The sequence below is a fragment of the Chroicocephalus ridibundus genome, chromosome 12 (assembly GCF_963924245.1).
Source record: "Chroicocephalus ridibundus chromosome 12, bChrRid1.1, whole genome shotgun sequence".
In the NCBI taxonomy this organism is placed as follows: Eukaryota; Metazoa; Chordata; class Aves; order Charadriiformes; family Laridae; genus Chroicocephalus; species Chroicocephalus ridibundus.
Genome location: NC_086295.1, coordinates 11,037,017 through 11,056,060, shown reverse-complemented (window position 1 = coordinate 11,056,060; position 19,044 = coordinate 11,037,017). Strand labels below are relative to the sequence as shown.

At 44.2% G+C, this 19,044-nt stretch overlaps 2 protein-coding genes across 3 annotated transcripts; one reads left to right on the top strand and one right to left on the bottom strand.

Moving 5' to 3' along the window:
• The first annotated feature begins 338 nt into the window (after window positions 1–338).
• Window positions 339–8,499, top strand: SERINC3 (serine incorporator 3). Its single transcript, XM_063349726.1, has 10 exons — window positions 339–492; window positions 966–1,127; window positions 1,583–1,776; window positions 2,904–2,983; window positions 3,696–3,833; window positions 4,686–4,855; window positions 5,591–5,681; window positions 6,088–6,265; window positions 6,701–6,928; window positions 7,586–8,499. Exons 1-10 carry the CDS (start codon window positions 454–456, stop codon window positions 7,722–7,724), a joined length of 1,419 nt encoding a protein of 472 aa, XP_063205796.1. The 5' UTR covers window positions 339–453; the 3' UTR covers window positions 7,725–8,499.
• Window positions 8,500–12,258: 3,759 nt separating this feature from the next.
• TTPAL (alpha tocopherol transfer protein like) lies at window positions 12,259–18,369 on the bottom strand. 2 transcript variants are annotated; one of them, XM_063349728.1, is made up of 5 exons: window positions 18,316–18,369; window positions 16,183–16,635; window positions 15,266–15,459; window positions 13,270–13,380; window positions 12,259–12,534 (listed from the first exon to the last, which is right to left on the bottom strand). In XM_063349728.1, exons 2-5 carry the CDS (start codon window positions 16,619–16,621, stop codon window positions 12,259–12,261), a joined length of 1,020 nt encoding a protein of 339 aa, XP_063205798.1. In that variant the 5' UTR covers window positions 16,622–16,635; window positions 18,316–18,369. The 2 variants fall into 2 exon arrangements, with proteins under 2 accessions (XP_063205798.1, XP_063205799.1); XM_063349729.1 differs by having other exon boundaries at window positions 18,291–18,365.
• Window positions 18,370–19,044: the final 675 nt, after the last annotated feature.

Genomic DNA, 19,044 nt, shown 5'->3' with positions numbered 1-19,044 from the left:
GCCGGCCCGGTGAGGTGGCCGGCCCTCGCCGCCATGCCGGCGGCCCGCCCCCGCTGCTGCTATGGCAACCGCCGAGCGCCCCCAGCGGCCTCCGGGAGAGGGCGGGATCATTCATTGGCTTGTGCTGCCGGAGGAACCGCCTACTCACAAACCCTTCCGACCAATCAGCGTCCCTTCTCCATACGTCAGCCTCGCGTCGGAGGAGGCGGAAGAAATGTGCATAAACAACAACTCCCCCGCGCGCTCCCCGCACCGCCCCCGCCTGTCCTCCTGCCCGCGCGCGGCTCTATCCTGCCTTCCCATTGGCGGGCAGCTTCTTCAGCACGCGCCAGCACGGTGGGGGCAGCCAATGAGCGGCGGCGGCGCTGAAGGGCGGCCGCCTGACGCCGCGGGGTGGGGGCGGAAGCAGGAAGTGGCCGGAGGGCGCTCGGTGGCGGCGGCAGCAGCGGCGCCATGGGCGCGGCGCTGGGGGTCTGCTCGCTGGCCAGCTGGGTGAGTGGCGGCGAGGGCAGACGGTCAGAACCCTGGGGAGCGGCCCCGGCCCCGAGCGGTGCCTCCGCTGGGTGGCCCGGCTCCAGTTCCTCCGCTGGCCGCCCTCCCGTGGCCTGTGGGCAGGACCCTGGTCCCGCCGGCTCCGGGAGCGGCTTCAGCCCCTCGGGGCAGAGCGGCAGCCAGGCTGTAGCTACACTGCTTCTTCCCCCCCTGGCCGGGAGGCGGGTCGCTAGCCTTGCCCGGCGGGGTCGGTGAGCGCGGCCCAGCCCGGCCCCCGGGAACGGAGCCCAGGCTGATAAGGCAGGTTGTTTACGGGTGTTTTCAAACACGATGTCAGTCAGAAGTGTCGGTGAAACGGCTTATCTGTGTGGTCCGGCAGGGAGTGGGGTGTCTGTAAGGGGGTTTGGGTTTTCCTCTCTCGAAACCGGCTCTGCTGCGAGGGGAGTGCCCTTACTGTTCTGTCTGTCCTTCAGATTCCCTGTCTGTGCAGTGGTGCCTCGTGTTTACTGTGCCGATGTTGTCCCAACAGCAAGAATTCAACAGTGACACGTCTTATCTATGCCTTCCTCCTCCTCCTCAGTACCATTCTTGCCTGCATTATGCTGGCACCAGGGATGGAACAGCAGCTCAAAAAGGTATGGAAGAAAAAGCCTCTTTCCAACTGTTTGCAAAACCGTTACTTGTGCCAGTGACTATTGATTCCCTTTACTGGGAATGGATTACATGAGAGACAGAAACACCCAAATGTGCTTTGTCCCCTGAGTTAAGAGATTGCATGTACTGAACAGCTTCTAGCTGAAATAGCAAATTCAGTGAATGTACTTTTTTATGTATGTGCCTGGTCTCTGAAACCTGACCAGACCTGGAGACAGCCAGTCATTATCTTGCTACTTTGGTATCTTCCTGTCTGCGTTTAGTGATGACACGGGGAAAGACGATAATGAGGTCTGTGCAGGCTGACTGAGCACAAGGTCTTTTGTTATCAGAACTCCCAGAAGAGAGCTGACTGAGAGCCTTAGCTGTTAGAGTACTTAAAGAATGTAATTGCAAATGCAGATGTAAATTCACAACTAAATGTGTCTTTGCTCAGATACCTGGATTTTGTGATGAAGGGCTTCATACTCGGATACCGCACATGAATGGCTTTGTCAGCTGCGATGTGTTTGTTGGATATAGAGCTGTGTATCGAATCAGCTTTGCCATGGCAGTGTTCTTCTTTCTCCTCTCTCTGCTCATGATACAAGTGAAAACAAGTAATGATCCTAGAGCCTCGGTACACAATGGGTATGTGTGTGAGCCAGCTGTCTGGTCTTCCAACTTGTTTCTTCTCTCAGGTTTCTTTGCTGAACACAGTGGCGAGTTGTTTATGCATACATTGACATCCACAAGTTTATTTTCAACTGAATACAGAGTAACGCTTTAGTCTCCTGAAAAGCTTTCTATTTATGTAACATGTTCAATGTAGTGATAATGCTCCGAGGTTGGGTAACCGGAAGGGCAGTGCTCTGGGCAGCCCTCTGTTTCCAGAGATGCTAGATTTCAGCTAGTTTATACCCCATCCTTGCGCTGACTCTAGCACTCATTGGGTCATTCACCAGGCCAGTCTGACTTGGTAATCCAGCAGAAACTGGTTTCTGATTTCTGATTCACTGACTTAACTGGGTTAGTTCTGGGATAGGAGACTGAATTATCATAGAGTCATTTAATTTGAAAGGAACGTTTGGAGAACATCTGATCCAAGCCCCTGGTCAGAGCAGGACCAATGTGGAGCAGGTTATCTGGGGTCTTGTCTAGTTGAATTTTGAATGACTCAAAGGTGGGTGATGCTTTGACCTCTCTGTGAAACCTGTGCAATTTTTTGCAATATCAAATGTTAGTTTCTCTTTTTGCAACTTGCATATGTTGCCTCTTGTCCTTTCATTGTGCACCTGCAAGAAGAGTCTGGTTTTGTCTTCTTCACAGCTTTCTTTTAAGCAGTTGAAAACAGCAATCAGATCTCCCTTTTTCTTTCTCCAAGCTAAACAGCGCAGAGTTAGCCTTCCTTCCTGCAAGGATGAGCTCATGACTCACCTTCTGTTTCTTGGAGCAAGAGCTCCTCTTTCAGCACAGCTTTCTAGCTAGTCGGCCCCCAGTCTGTCCTGTTGCATGCAGTTTTTGTCACAGGTGCAATGCTCTGTATTTGCCTTTGATGAACTTTGAGGTTTCTGTCTGTCCGTGTCTCCAATGTATTGACCTTTGCTTCACCCTCTCACCTTGATTTGGTGAACATTGTTATCTGTAATCCCACTGAACACAACTTTTGTTTCTTTAGACACTCATCTATGTACAGCAAGCTGCTTACAGATCATGTAAAATATGACCATTGTGTGCAAAGTAAAACCAGTATTTTCAACTTATATCTTCTTTTAAAGGTTCTGGTTCTTCAAAATAGCTGCCATTGTGGCTATCATGGTTGGAGCATTTTACATTCCTGAGGGGCCTTTCACAAGAGGTACAGTTAATGTGTCATCCTGGAATTCTGTCTAATAAACTCAAACCTTTTCTCAGACTTACCAGGCTATAGTTGTGATAGTGAAAGTTATCTTGTAGAAGACACAGATTCTGTCCTACTTCATTAGAGTATCTTAGTTGATCCGGTATTTTGGTGACCAACTGAAGTTATGACAATAAGCAATCTCTTTTCAAGTGCAGAAGTGTCATGTACTAATAATTTGGTACTCCATGACACAATCGGTACTGGGCTGAGTCTTTTGCCACTCTCAAGATTAGAGGCAGCTCAGAACTGGCAAGTGCTAAATGCTTCCCTAGAGCCTCTGAAAAATCTGTGCAAGAAACCTTTACTGTCTGGCCACATCACAGGAACTTGAAAAGGTTGTTGATCCTCACAGAAATGTGGCATGATGCTACTTATGTACACAAAGGTGTCTTGTGTTAGATCTTACATTCATTCTGGAAACATGTTGGGCTAAACATGCCTATGCTCAGCTTGACTAGCATAGGCTGCGCCCTTCTATAGCTGGGACTTGTTGCGTGTTTCTGCAGGATGGAGGCCAAAGTGATTAACAGCAACTGCATTTCTAAATATAGTTTCAGATTTTTTCATTATTTTTCTGCAGTATAATTAGGAGCTTTTTATTTTTTTTAAACTAGGGTAGCGTGGAAATGATGAAAGCTAACCCTGTTTTTCTTGCTCCCTTTTCTAGCTTGGTTTGCTGTTGGTGTTTTTGGAGCCGTCGTCTTCATTCTTATCCAGTTGGTGCTTCTTGTGGACTTTGCTCACTCCTGGAATGAGAGCTGGGTTAAGAAAATGGAGGAGGGAAATTCTAAATGCTGGTATGCAGGTAGGAATCTTAACCGGTAAAGGATTTGTTTCTGCTGGACAATACTCTGCAGAATGTCACTTGCTAGTTTGCAGACGTACCTAGAATTACACTCCACAGTCTCCTTGAGTTACTACTGCAAACATTTGGAACTAATAGCTGCGGTGTTGCTTTTTTTCTCACGAAATAAAATGCACAATATTTTAGGCTTGTGATTAGCAGATCCAACAGTCATAATTAACAACACTTGCCTAGTTTGCGGTGTGGGTGCAGAATAGTAGCCTGGATCTCTTCAACTCGACTTTGCTTTGCCACCTCCCCTCCTGAGGTCCTCGGGAGGTCCGTTATGTCAATGACAGTGGCTGCAGTACAACACAAAGCATGCCTTAGCGCACGTTCCTGAGCTGACCACTAAATTACAAAGTGCTAATTGTTGTGGTTCTTTGCTCATAGCTATGAATGCTGCAACAGCATTTTGTAGCTTATAAAGAACATAGCAGAATGGAAATGAAAATGAGTGTCCTCTAGCACAGAAGGGTGAATTCAAGGCTTATAAATAGCCCATGAGAAGTGTGCAAAAAGCACTCTCATTTTGACAGTGTGGCTTGACATCAGTTAAACCAATTAAACTGCCGCTGAAAGGCAGGTCTTATTCCCCTGATGGCAGCATTGGCTTTCCTCTGAGCTATGCTGCTTAGTGAGCCAAAGCAGAAATTTAGCCATACCTAATAAAAATGCGTTCTGCTCGCCTAGTTTTCTGAACTAGACCTCCAAGTGAGGAAGGGGGACTCTCCCATTACATCCCCTCCCATCACCTTAGATGTACTGATAAACTACATGTGTATTTTAACAGTTAATTTTTTTTCCCTCCAGCTCTGCTGTCCTGTACAAGCTTGTTCTATGCCTTGTCGCTGGTTTTTGTTGTGCTTTTCTGTATTTTCTACACGAAGCCTGATGACTGCACTGAGAACAAGGTCTTCATAGGCATTAATATCATCCTGTGCATTGCTGTCTCCGTTGTTTCTGTCCTTCCAAAAGTTCAGGTATTATTTTTCTCTGCTATTTTCTTCTGAAATACAAAGCAGGGAAGTAACAAAGATGTAGTACCAGTTCAGTCAGACATAAGAACTTGAAAATTTGGCTATCATAGCTATGCTAGCTAGGAACATTTTAAAAAAATAATCTTGCTCTGAAACCCACGTGCTAAGTAGTGACTATTTCCTGAAGATAGGCGTTTTTTGGCTAACATTGTTTTGGACTTTGTTTCCATGTGGAGGACTGCTGGTGTGGTTTTAGTGGTGAAGGTTCTGACAGAACAGAGAAACCCATTAGGGAAAAGCAAAATAAGATGGGAATTTATTGGCTTAATACTGTGGCTTTGAAATTATGGTTAAGCATGTTTAATATGAGAGGAAGCTTGCATGTTACTTGATTCTGAACTTGGCATTGCTCAAATAAATCCCATGCTACATTTGTATCTCCATAACTTGTTTAGGAAGTCGGGATTAACTCAGTAAGAACTCATAACCAAATCCTGGGTGCAGAAAAACAATTTGGTTTGCTTATTCCTTCTATGTTTGAGTTCCTCACTACATAAATTGTATTACTCTAAGGATTTTCTTCCAGTCTTTTAAACATAGAACAAAGCCCAATGCATTTCTAAAATATAAAGTTTTGCATGCTAGTAACTGTTGAGTCTGTGGCAGTAGGGTAAAATTATCCAACTATAGGTAAAACTTGCCCTTTTGACCTTGTCTTGCTATTCTGTCTTTGAACAGGAACATCATACTTACTCTGGCCTCCTCCAGTCCTCTGTCATCACGCTCTACACCATGTATCTCACTTGGTCAGCCATGTCCAATGAGCCTGGTAAGCAACAGGCTGTCTCGAGGAACAGATTCTGCTGTGAAAGCAGAAGCTGATGATGGGGCTCATAGTTATTACAGCTCACTGTGTGAGGATTGCTGATCTGTCCAGATAAAATTGAGGCAGTAGAGCTGATATTACTGAAACCATCAAATTGCCTCTTTTCAGAATTAAACTGGGGTATTAGGGTGGGGGGGAAACAGTGTCAGGGCATGATAATTGTATTTATTTATTACACCCTTGCCTAGCTCCCAGAAAGAAAAAGTAGTCCATGCCATTGCTGCCTCTGGGGTATCAGAGAGATCGTGAGTTAGAGGGAATGGAAAATTGCAAACTTGTCTGCCGTCTTTTGTTAGCTAAATGCTGTCAAAGCTCATCTCTCTTTAATCTGCCTTGAAATCTCTTTCAGAACGAAACTGTAACCCAAGTTTGCTGAACATCATTATCCAGATAGCTACTCCCACAGTTGCTCCAGCAAATACCACTGTTGTACCTGCTACTCCAGCTCCCCCCAAGTCCCTACAGTGGTGGGATGCCCAGAGTGTTGTTGGATTGATTATCTTTGTCCTTTGCCTCTTATATTCCAGGTAGGACCTGCACTGCTATCAAATGATAAACAAACAACTGTGATTTGTCTGCTTTTTTTCTTTTTTTGAATCGGGGTCTAGTGAAAAATATACCTGCATTTATTAATATCCAGCTGCTCTCTCAGCCCAAGCCTAAATATGGCTAATAAAACTGTGTTCTGTGTTGTGGATGAGGATAGGCTTTATTAGCCCAATTCAGATAACAGAACAAAATGTGTTATAAGACCTGGACTAGGAACACCATTTAATTAGGTTAACAAAAGCTCAGTTGAAAACAGATCTCATTGAGGAAATTCCTGTGTTTCCGGATGGATTTTAAAAATTGTTATTTGCTAGTCCCCGACATTTACTGTGGTCTGTTGCTTGCTTTATTAGCAAACATAGCTAACTGAAAAAGGAGTTTTTAATTATGTCTATCTTTTGGTTACATTTCAGCATTCGCTCTTCAAGTAACAGCCAGGTGAACAAGCTGACACTGTCTGGGAGTGACAGTGCCATTCTGGAGGAGACTGCGGGAACAGGCAGCGGGGCTGCAGAGGAAGGAGAAGTGCGCCGTGTCATGGATAACGAGAAGGATGGTGTTCAGTACAACTACACCTTCTTTCACTTCATGCTCTGTCTCGCCTCTCTTTACATCATGATGACGCTCACAAACTGGTACAGGTAAGAGCAAGACAGAAAGCGATGGGTTGTATGTGCCAGCCAGTGTTTCTAGGTGGAGAGTCCTGCCATATAGGCTGCTCCTGCCAAGCTGGTTAAGGTGTTGTCCCTATCCCAGTTACATTAGAGTTGTGCCTTCTCAATTTTATGTTGCTGAATTAAGACATAAAAAGGTAAAATCATCTGTTGTAGTCCTAGCGGACTGCTTCTCAGCTGCAAGGGCAGAAAGGGCCATCCTTCAGATAGGCAAGCAGCAGGAAGGACACATATGAAATTGGTTTAAGGTAGTGTCCTGTGAAGTTTGTCAGAGGCCAGCCTAATGTTACTGGCTCTTCACCCTGGGAAAGATGTGCAGGGACAGCCATACGTGCCACTGGAATGGAGATAAGAATTCCTAGACCTGTTGGGAGCACTTGGACACATCCTCTGCTGCTGCAGCTTATGACTGTTTTCCCCAGGACTGCCATATTGTATAAATTAGCAAGTACACTGACAGAGCAGCAGCCATCAGGAGTCTATTGCTGGCTGAGTTGTCTTATGTTCCCTCAAAGGCTTTTGCACTGGAGTGTCCCAAATGATTGGGACAAATTCATATAAGAGGTAGCAAGGAATAATGGAAGGTGCCTTCTGTATCTATTAATTGACTACTTTACTTTTTAGCCCTGATGCAGATTTTAAGACAATGACAAGCACCTGGCCAGCTGTGTGGATGAAGATAACCTCCAGCTGGCTTTGTCTCCTTCTCTATTTTTGGACCCTAGTGGCTCCTCTTGTCCTTACTAATAGGGACTTCAGTTAAATTGCTGCACCCGTCTGAGCTTACAAAAGTGGAGAGCTTTTTGCTGAAAGCCAAAATGTTTGTGTATTGCTTTAGTTACACTGTCCACGTTACTGTTTCTTATGTTAACACGCAGGTGGATAGAAAGTTATGTATTGCATAATGCTTGGTGCAGGATCAAAATTATCATCAGTTATCTTTCTATTTTAACCTTCAGTCATGGTTATCTTATTACTACACTTTTAAAATTCACTACAGCTGTGCTGTTAAAGCACAGACTATGTTATGTCCAATAGCCACAACCTTTCTATTGAATGGAAGTAACATTTAGCTAAATATGAAGTAATATATTTTAAAGAACAATTATATTCAGCATAATGCACTAGTATGCTAAGGCTTCAGTTCCTGAAAGCATAAGCCATGCTGCTTGACTTCTACATTCCACTGTAAAAGTTTTATTTAAATTTACACTTACTTACCTTCCTATGTTGCGGCAAACCCCTTCCCCACCCCACCCCCCTTATTCCTCACCAAAAGAACAGAACTTTGAGATTGAAAAACTGATTAACTCTAATGCCTTTTAAGAACAAACTTGCCCTTCCTAAGGGCAACTTCTTTTTTAGTATGTTTGCCAAATATTGAGTGGTAAGTGTATAAGCATAAAGCTTAAACAACTTTATGATTACAGTGGAAAAATAAAGCTTCTAATTGATTGCTTACAAAAAGAATTATTATTATTGACACTAAGGCATTTGCACTGTAAACTCATTTGAATAAAGTGGACTAACTACTGAAACTGTCCCAGCTCTCTTGAGAAGTGTTAAGAAGCAGCAGTTATTCTGCAATGCAAAATACTACATACAATGATTAAAATGCTAGTTAGCTGCTGCAGTGTGCAGTTGGATGTCAAATCCTCTCTCTTGAAGTTGCTCAGGTACAGTTGTTCAACTAAAACTTAGTTCTGCAGTAGAAAGCAACACTTTTGACTAATGTAACATGTGAGACTAAGTATATGTCACTATTGACTTACATTAAAATACACCAAGACGACACAAGGCAAAAATATTTAAAATAACAAATTAGCAGCTGTTACAATGTGTTTAATCACCCAGTCATGCATCATAAAATTTACACATTTTGACCACTCCATTTTATAAAATGCAATATAAAAATAAATTTTGTCAAAATAAGATGTACACTTAACCACCCAACACCTCTAGGCCCACATAAAATAGGAGGCAAAATTATTAGCTTGACTAACACTATGATTAACTCATGCCAAAATGAGATTTAACAAAAACAATACGTCACGCAATTCCTGAAAATACCTCAGGGTTTGTAACACCCATTTGCAAAAGTATAAATTCAAGTACTTTTATGTACAGTATGCAGCTACCTTTTGTCCCACTTAATGCTAAAAGCCATGGCTGCCCAGTGCAGTTCAACTATTTTTCCTTATTACATGTTGGATTTGGCAGTAGGGCTTATGTACTGGGCAAGGCATATAAAAAAACCTCTGGAAATAGTTATTTCAAGTGGAAAACAAACAAACCTGTAAGCTTTTCCTATCTCTTGACTTGCAGATAAGGAGACTATACTTAAAATGAGCGTTTATTTTCCAAACTCTGACATGAGAAATTTTGGGAACAAACTGATTTCTCTGCTAGTAAGTGCCAAAGCTCAAAGAGCATTCTCAGCTCAGTAGTCAGGCACATATAAAACAGAGCTGTTCTTTCTCTATGACAAGCCAAGCACTGGTTACAAACCTGAAAAGGGTAAGGATACAGCTCAATAAAGTTGCAACTCTCTGAGTTCTAAAGCCAAGAAAGAGCAAATTAGAAGTAGCAGTTAGATGCTTGATAAAGGTAAGCCTGGCTTAGTTCAAGCATCCTGACATCAACTGCCCAGCAGCCAGCTTTAAGAAAAAGAAGTTCTGGAGGCATAGCATGGGCTATTTTCAGCATTGATAATGTAGCCTTATCTATTATGTTTAACTCATACGTTTTATTCTTAGTTTCTCTGCAAGCAGAGGAGAAAAGGGGAGGGAGAGATGGATCTAGTTTGCCTACTATTTAAGGCATGCAAGAGAATATAAAAGCCTGAAAAAAGGTTTGGTTTCTGTAGAGGTTCCACAGCCTTCTCCTGAACACCACTAGATTTTTTTTCTTTTTGAAGGACACTAAATTGAATTTTGAATATTCAAACTCGCTCTCTAGTAGCTACATAAGGAGAACAAAGTAGTTCTGTTCTTATAGGTTAACTTCAAACCCTGCAGCACAATTAAGGAAAGAATATCAAATACCAGCCATGCCTTCACCTCTGGGAAAAATGGCCCATCCATTTTTTGTTGTACATTGTGTCTGGAACTAAGAGGCACTAAAACAACATAAATACCACCCTCTCTGTTCTGGCAGTTAAAGGGCATGGGCAGCCACTTACCTTTCTAAGTCCTGGTGCTGTGTGCCACTGTCTTGCTAGGTGGCACAAAAAACTCAATTAATCTCTGCAAAACACGCAGCATGTTCTGGTCAGAAATGAGGAGGAAATGGCTAGCAGTGCTCTTTTTACCTTATTTTAAGTAAATGAAAATGGTAAGGTGTTTCTCCCCCCAGCACTACAGGTAATAGCCAAAGAGGAAAAAGAATTGACTTACAAAGGTAGGAAGAGTCAGATTTTTCAGTGAGGAAAATTCATCTCTTCCCACCTTTAATCTAAAGCAGTTCAAGTGATGAGTTCCTTGCTCCCGCAAATTCTGAACTGCTACCCAGAAAAAAGCTTTATGGTTCACCCCTTTCCAAAACCCAGTCTCCTTTTATAATGCTCAGATAACAGGTATGGCATTTGCTACCCCTAGGATAAGGATAACCAAGATAGATAAGATCTGCTGCCAGATCAGGAAGTCATTATGGTGGTAGAGGCGTCTCTTTTTGGCAGTGCAACCATGCTGTAGGGGGACTGAGAGGAAGACAGACATTCAAAACAGAATTTGGCACTTTGAAAAATGAATGTCTGAAATCCTCAAGATGCTTTAGTTTTATATTTACAGAAACATAACTGGTACCTATAATCACACTTGACACTAAATAAAGATTTCATCCAGAGAAAGTGCTCTAGAGATAAGTCTCCAGTGAGAAGGGATGTTCTTTTTCACCAAATAGCGAAATATTTCACCTTGAAGTATCAGGGTGTGCTTTCCTGGTCCAAGTGAGGTTTCCCATCTCCACACTATATTATAGTGCAGAAAAACGTGCAAAGAGTGTGCTGAGAGTTAAGTTCTAATTCAAGACCATTAAACAGACTGAACTTGGGGAGTGGGAACAGCTTATTTAGACAAAGGTATCTTACCCTGATTTGACATCGGAGTCTTAGTTCTGTCTCTAGACAAAGACCTAGAAGCACAGGCATACACGCTACAGGTAAATATTACAGAGATGATTAAAGTCAAACTTCATACAGGAACTTGACAACCAAAGACAGAAGAGGTCAACAAAATTGCAAACAAAGTTGTAAAATTGCACAAAAGAGCAGACAAGCACGGTGAACAAAGTGCTACAATGCCAGGAAATTTAAGAATGTGCTTTCAAATAGCCTGTCTGCATTTGGTTTCACAAACTTAAACTCAAATTCTGCCTAAAGTAACAAGCCAAAGCAGCACCTTGCTGTCTTAAAGTATTGCCTTCTATACATCATATGCCAACTGCTACAAAGCCTCCTTGCAAACTGTATGTATGAGTTACTGACCCAATTCCTCATCACAACCAGCTGAAGAAAAGAACAACTGACAATGTGGGAAGGTGCCTGACATAGCTTTTTCTTATTTGGTCCTGAACCTCATTATTTGAAGCTGTTATCTAATCAAAAGCATTAGTACTTAATCTGAAAAACTTCCTGTTTTCTGAAAATGAAGATTGCACCTGTTTATAATAAGCCTTGGCATAGATGTTATAGTAGTTAATCCACCAGTTATAGTTTTTCCTACTGTGAGGAAGTTTCAGAGATAATCTCCATACTGGTATTCATGGATAAGAAAGTTTTTCTGTATATTAATTTGAGACAAATATCATTGACAGGCCAAGTTAGACTTCATGTTTTTAAGCAATCTTCACTGACAGAAGTACATTTTGCAGGGTTCAAAAGCAATTTTCTTGTCTTGGATTACTGGTGTTTGCAGAAGGGGAAGGGAACAGATGGTCACAAGGCTAGTAAATCATTCTTGTCACTTTTCCATCTGTGTGTGAGGGGGTAAGAAACTATCAAGCTTACCATCCTGCAATATTTTTGTTTTCTTTATCATTAGCAAGAATAGGCCAGTTTGCATCATTCACACAGAGGTTGATGAACCTCAAGCATTTTACATAACTTGTGCTCTTTGCCTTTACCTTCCCCGAACTCTGCCCTGCCCCCTTTGTACCCTCTTCAGCTTCCTTTGGTTCTACAGTGTAAAGTGCCTCAGCAGTCTGTTCCTCACTGCAGGTTTAGGAGTAAGGCAGAGTTCACAACATCACCTATCAGAACAGATCTTGACTGTGCAGGAAAACTTCCTTTCACTGGTTTGTTAGTAACAGTAATAGAGCTGAGGTTTCATGCCTCGCAGAGAATCATCACATTGCTTTTCATCAGCATCCCCACTCACTAGCATGTCATGGGGAGAGCTGTCACATGGGAGAACCAGCTGGGAGAAATCATGCAGAAAGTCCTCTTCAGAGGCTAGCAGCAGCTCATTCCATGCAGAGATGTCCAGCTTCCCTGCAGTACCACCGTACTCTTCAGGAAGGATCACTGGAGGAATGTTTTGATGAAGGGAATTCAGATCACAGCCATGAAGAAAAAACTGAAGAAGCAGGCAAAAGATAGCTTCAATAGTGCATATCAAACACTTCACAGCAAATTACTGAAAGTCGACTAACAAGCTTATTTTGAGCTAAAGAGCAAATTTTAGAAGTGATGACATTATGGGCAAGTGGCGGCATACAACACTGGGCAGGTGCAGTTAGACACACTAGTGAGAGAAGCCTTGAGATGATCCAAGTCTAGTGCAGTTTAAATCCTAGCAAGAGCAACAACATTTGCTAGCCTGCGCAGAGGTTCCAAATTCAACTAGTCCCCAAGTTCGTTCGTGGGATTGGAAGGAGTTATCCTTGTGGAAAAAAGCATCATCCTTTGCAACTACATCCAGTCCTATGGCAAGAATGCTAATGCCGTGCCATCAGGGAGAAGAGCAAGGAAGGGGCAACACAGATTTCATGTGACAGCATCTCATAAACCAAGTGTTACTTGCCAAGAAAATCCAACCCCAAGAATGGTATTAGTGTCCCGAATACATAGCACGTGTGCTAAAGAACCATACTGATGTTATGCCAATATTATATTCCTCAAAGCTTCTCTCTCATGAAGAATTTTACCAACGGGCATCTTTTAAAAATTAAAGCAGAAAAGACCAGTTAGATCAAGTAAATGGCACCAACATTTTTCTAGCTGTGAGGTTTTTCAACAGTTTTTAATTCCAGTGGCCAAGCGAGGAACTTACAAACACTAGCATTAATGTTAAAATGACACAAATCCTTACCCGATTTGCTATCTTTTCCTTCAGAAAAGGCTTGATGATTGCAAAAATGCCTTTGAATATACGAGGCTCATTTATTATGTTAACGGCTTTTATTCGAATGGGGAATCCATCCTGAAGAGTAAAGAAGATTTTTATAATGCAGTTTAAAAACATTTGCCATCTTCCTCTTTTTAAAATCTCCTGAGACTGACTGCCAGCACAACCCACTGGCTCCCAAATTTCCAGCTGAGGTGAGGTATCAATATAAACCAATATGGCAACAGAAACGCACCTTGTAATACGGAATACTCCTAAAATGAGATCAGTGGGCATAAAAATAAAGTCAAGAGACAAGAAAACCTTGCATTGGGAAATATATTTCTGTCAGTAAAGCTTCATTTCTTATGTTGTTCTTCATCTCCCCTGACAAAGGCACTTAGGTAATCACTGTCCTTCAAGTATTCCCAACCCTGATAAGGATGCAGTTACAAAGTGATAACCGCAGCTTCTGAGGAGTGCACCAGAGCAGGCTGGTTCTAACAGTGTGTCCAACTACAAGATTTGGTGCCCAAGATACTCTAAAATGTGGTTTTATATAAGGAAGAAGTATCACTGTTTTTCTGCCATTCCAACTATTCTGTCATGCTAACTGCAAAAGACAAACAGGCTCTGCTGCTAAAAGAACACACTGTGTCTCCTATACAACACAGTTTAAAACAAAAGTTAGTTATGGGATTTCTGCCAGAGAAATTTATTTGCAGAAACATTTTTCCAAGGCAAAAGCTCATGATTGGCAATTAAAGCCTCCTGTGCCAGAGTGAAGTTTCTTTCCCTTATAACCAGGTCTACATATACAAAGTAGTCAATGCTTGGAGGGAAAAGCAGGTAACATGCACTGCAGGAGTATTTTTCTCCTTATGAAACTGATCTTTACAAGCGATGCAGCTCAGCAAGGTTGATGCAACGTGTTTATATACCACCCATACCTTTTTGTCCTTAACCAAGCCCAGCTTTTGCTTTGTGAATAGCTTCCACTAATAACAGCAGGATACCCATCACTTTATTTGTACAAATTATATATGGGTTCAGACAATTAAATGACACATTTAGATCATAATTTAAAGGACTGAGTTCTTATATAGGCATTCATAAACTCACTAGTCTCATTTTCATAAACTCCCCTGATTCCCCCTTCCTCATCCTGCCCCACCTGCCACAGATGCAACAAAGAACATAGCAAGGTCAGGCCAGAATAAAAGTTATGAGGGAATGAACCCATTTAAGGGAAGTTTTCCTCATCTCACTCCTCCAGATAGCCCACTAAAACATCAACTAAGATCGTCAGACCTTCCTGCCACTTTGGCCAGGTTATTCCTCACTCCTTTCACCTTCTTATTTTGTACAACTCCACTTATGCACTTAGAGCGACTCCCTTGCTCTAACTTGCTCTCCATCATTTTCCTTCCAAACGTCTAGTCAGAGATCCTTTTTATTACTGTCTTTTTTGCTGCCCCCTATGCTGAAGAAGCCTCTCTTCCTTCAAATCCTCCTCAAGTCACACCCATTCAAAAGTCCTCTCTGCAAAATTTTTGCAGCAGTACTTGAACTTGCACTCGCCCAGTGGCAAGTGACCTGCTCCATCTTGGCTGACAGGAACCATTTAAGTAACGAGCCATTTCTCGGCATTCAGGCAAAACAGTGTCTTCTCTCTAACCGTATTTCACTGCTCTCTCTCTCTCTCTCTTCCTTACCACTACCAAGCAGAACTACTTCTTTCTGTTCCAACTCAAAGTTTGCATTTCTAATGCAAATTTAGTTTTAGGGATGTAAAAGTCAAAAAAAAAGCAAGTGAGGTAAGTTGGCAAGGGTCTGAGAAACTGGTTGGGCAGAGACATGTTTTAACTCTGCTAGTAAAAGCCAAGATGCTTAACTTTCCAGTGACATAGTCAAGAATTCTAGACACAGCAGCAGTCATTTACAATGCACAAGCTTATTTTCCCACCAGTTCAGGTCTTACCTGAAGAATTCCAATCACTTTTTTGGCTACAAAAGGACCAAAATGAGACGCCTTAGATAAGCTGACTCCTTTGTAGTCTGCCAGGATTACAATTCCATTCACCTGGGTCTCTTCGGACTGAATGAGTTTTTCTAACGTTAAGTATATGGCACGAATGTTCTCAGTAATCGGATAATTACTGGGTGTCCATCTGTCTGAGGTTACAAGACATGGATGGTAAGTCGGAGAGTAAATATAAGCTAACAATACACATTCCAAAAACTGATTTTCTATTTTCCTGGACTCTTAAAAGTTAGTCTTTAATAGCCACAGTCCTAGTTGAGAGCAGCCTTTCTTAAGCAAGGGATAAATGGCAACTCATGTTTACTTCAGGGAGCAAAGGCAATGGTTTTAAGAACCCCGTTCTCCACCCAGCACAGCTTATTAGAAGCAGTTTCAGCTCAGAAAGAAAGCAGGTAAATGGAAAGGAGGAGAATGAATGAAGAGAAATTTACAGCAAGCCTGGCAGCACCAAAAGCACACGGAAGGCTCTGATTGTTTACACGGGAGTCAAAGCCACAGGCTCCTCTCTCCACTTATTGTCAAAGCAAATTACAAGCTTCTAACTGTAGGCCACCAGCCGTGTTTCAATTTGAGTTACTACACAATAATTTTTCTTGAATCATCTAATATTTAATCAACCCACCTCACTGCATTTTTGTTTTGACATAACTGCAGTTATTGCTGACACAGGAAAAGGAACTGATATAACGTTGGCTAACGGCAAACGTGTTCCTTCACAAGTTAACTTCTCCAGTTTCAAAGGGAACCCACATTCTTTGTGTAAGTAACCAGTGCTCACAGGAGAGCAGGAAACACATTTTTTGCTCAGACGCACCTCAAAGATGGAGAACAAAGACATTAATGCATTTCAATACCTGGACGGATGCAGACGACATGGCGTCCCTCTGGGTCCAGACGAGGCAGCACAGTGACAAAACCAGACTCTAGGACAGGCTTTATTGCGGACGGCTTCAAATTGTTGAAGACCTCAGGCCAGCTCCTCCTACAGGTGTGGTAGTTCACCAGAAGCTGAAGCGCTCGATCATAATCAAATTTCCTGGCTCTGAGGAATCTTAGCAAAAAAGCATCGTCCAGGCAGGTCCCCAGGGAGGGATAGTCTTTGCACACCATATCTCGGAGCGCTTGCACATCACGGAGCCTCCATTCAGGTTTCTCTTGGAGCTCTTCCCGGGCTTTGGTAATGAGATCAGGAGACAGTGAGCAAACATACTTTGGCCGATCTGGCAAGAACTCATTGTCTGATGGAGACCCCGCTGACGGACTTGTCCTGGTGCAGTCACTGTCTCCTGACATAGTGTAGCAGGGATCTGTCAAAAACCAAGTGCTACACATGACAAACAATCCCATGCAGTACCAAGCTTATTTATTATTTACATATTTATTATGTCCTACATCCTTCCATTTCCCTAGTGACAAGACTGCCCTTGCAAGAACCGGCACTGCAGCTAGAAGTAGAGTTCAGACATTTTAATTCTCTTCCTAGGATTAGAAAGTGCAGGTTTCTCTAATCTCTTTATCCTGCATAGCAGGTAGAAAACAACCTTAGATGAAACTTAACCAAATAAAAAAAATAATAATTAAAATACAGAATTACAAAGCTTCATTAAAAAATACAGAGTTTAATTTGCCTTAACATTTATTTCCTATGTCAAATTGGAAACTAAAGCAAACATATCCCTGTTAGGCAGGATTCTCACATTTGGTCAAATTACACCCTCTTCTGAGAAACTCTCCTAGCTGAGCCCAGACAGACGGGAGTTTTCATTAACTTCTCTGGCAAAAACGTATGTCAATCAGCATGTCTGTCCAAGTGAACGTTTTGAGCAATTCAGGAGGAGCAGCATTCAGGAATATAAGAAATGGCTGCAGTTCACAGACTGGATAAGCAGGTGAGAAAATTACAGGCTCTTATGCCAGCACCGCATGGGTATTAAGGTAGGCTTAATCTAGTTTGCAGTGTGCTGCCAATATTTCTGAACTAGGAGCTGAATTTCCAAATTCAGTAGCAAGTGGATAGAGTGACAAATTATAAAATTATAAGTCTGGTGTACTTCCTGTAGCTTGACCTGGGACTGGAAGGGAAAAATACGCCTTTTTTTCCTGAGCTAGTCCTATTCAGAGTCACTCACAACACACGATACCATTCCTGGGTGTCACACAGGAATCGCCTCTCAGAATAATACCTGTCCCATGTAACCAGCTTCCCTCTTGCAGCTCAATCGCTTACTTCTACCACACCTTCCCCAGGCTCCTCCGGGAAGACCCTAGGGCACTGGGATCACTCACAGGGATGTGCTCCATCTCGCTACGGCCTGGGCTGTGCAGGACGTGCACGGGCAGGCTTCTGCAGAGGAGCTGGCAGCAGGGAGCAGCACTCCCTCCCCACTTTTCTCACGGCTGAGGGCCCCAAATCCTTGGTTTGTGCCCCAATAGCCTGAGCATCTGCCTGCAAACAGCACTGGAGCCCCCTGCACCCTGCCAGTGCTCCGGGCACCAAATGGGGCACAGGGGCGAGGAGGCCCCCCCAGCCCCTCAGTTCCAGCAGTACCCACACACGCACACTCCACAGCCCCAGCATCAGCCCCACACGCCCCACACACCCCACAGCCCCTCAGCTCCAGCATCATCCCCCTGCACACCCCGCCACAGCCCCTCAGCAACAGCATTAAGACCCCTCAGCTCCGACATTAACCCTCCACACCCTCACAGCCCCTCAGCTCCGACATTAGCCCACCCCCGCCACACACCCACACACCTCCCCCAGCCCCTCAGCTCCGACATTAGCCCACACGCCCGCCCCCCCCCCCCCCAGCCCCTCAGCTCCGACATTAGCCCACACACCCCCCGCCCCGCCCCTCAGCTCCGACATTAACCCCACACAGCCCTTCAGCTCCAGCACCCTCCACCCCATGGCCCCCACACCATCACGCAACGCCCCCCCATCAACACCCCAGCCCCACACCTCCTCCCCGGCTCCGCCGCCGTACCGGAGCGCTCCCGCGCAGCAGCGCCGTCTCCAGGCAGCAGCGCCCCGGAACTGCCGCGGCTGCCCGGAAATGACGCCACTCGCCACGCATGCGCGGTGCCGCCCGGGCGCTGCGGGCCCTGCGGTGCCGGCCCGGAGCTCTGCCCGGCGGGTGCCGCAGGGTCCCTTCTCCCCGGTAACCTCCCATCGTCGGGCGAAACGATCGTGAGAGCGCCGGGGTGTTCGGCCGTGGGCCGAAAATGCGGGTTTTCCCCTGTCTCTGGCACTCGTGCGATACGGCGTGAGGGAAACGAGGTACTTGAGGTGCCCAAAACTGGACACAGTACTCAAGGTGCGGCCTCACCAGTGTTGAGTACGGCGGGACAATCAGGCACAATTATATGTATATATTTTATATATATATATGTGCATTAAGCCCCCCGGAGCTGACCCTCGAGAGCAGGAGTGCTGGGGTGGTGGCCTGCCATGTCCTCAGGGTTTCTCCCTGCCCAGGCCGGGCCTTCCTTTCCCCGTCTGGGCCCAAGCCGGTATCTGAGACAGCAGCGACCTCCAGGGCTGCGAAGAGAGGAGGAAGGTGGCTGGGAATGGGGCCATGGCACCATCTGTGGGCCCCGGAGCATCTCCCTGCCAGCCAGAGCTCCCCAGCCAGCTGAAAGCTAGGGCAAGGGCAGAATGCAATGTACTAGACAACCTCTGGAAGTGTCCTTCAGCCACGTTTCCTGTAAACCTC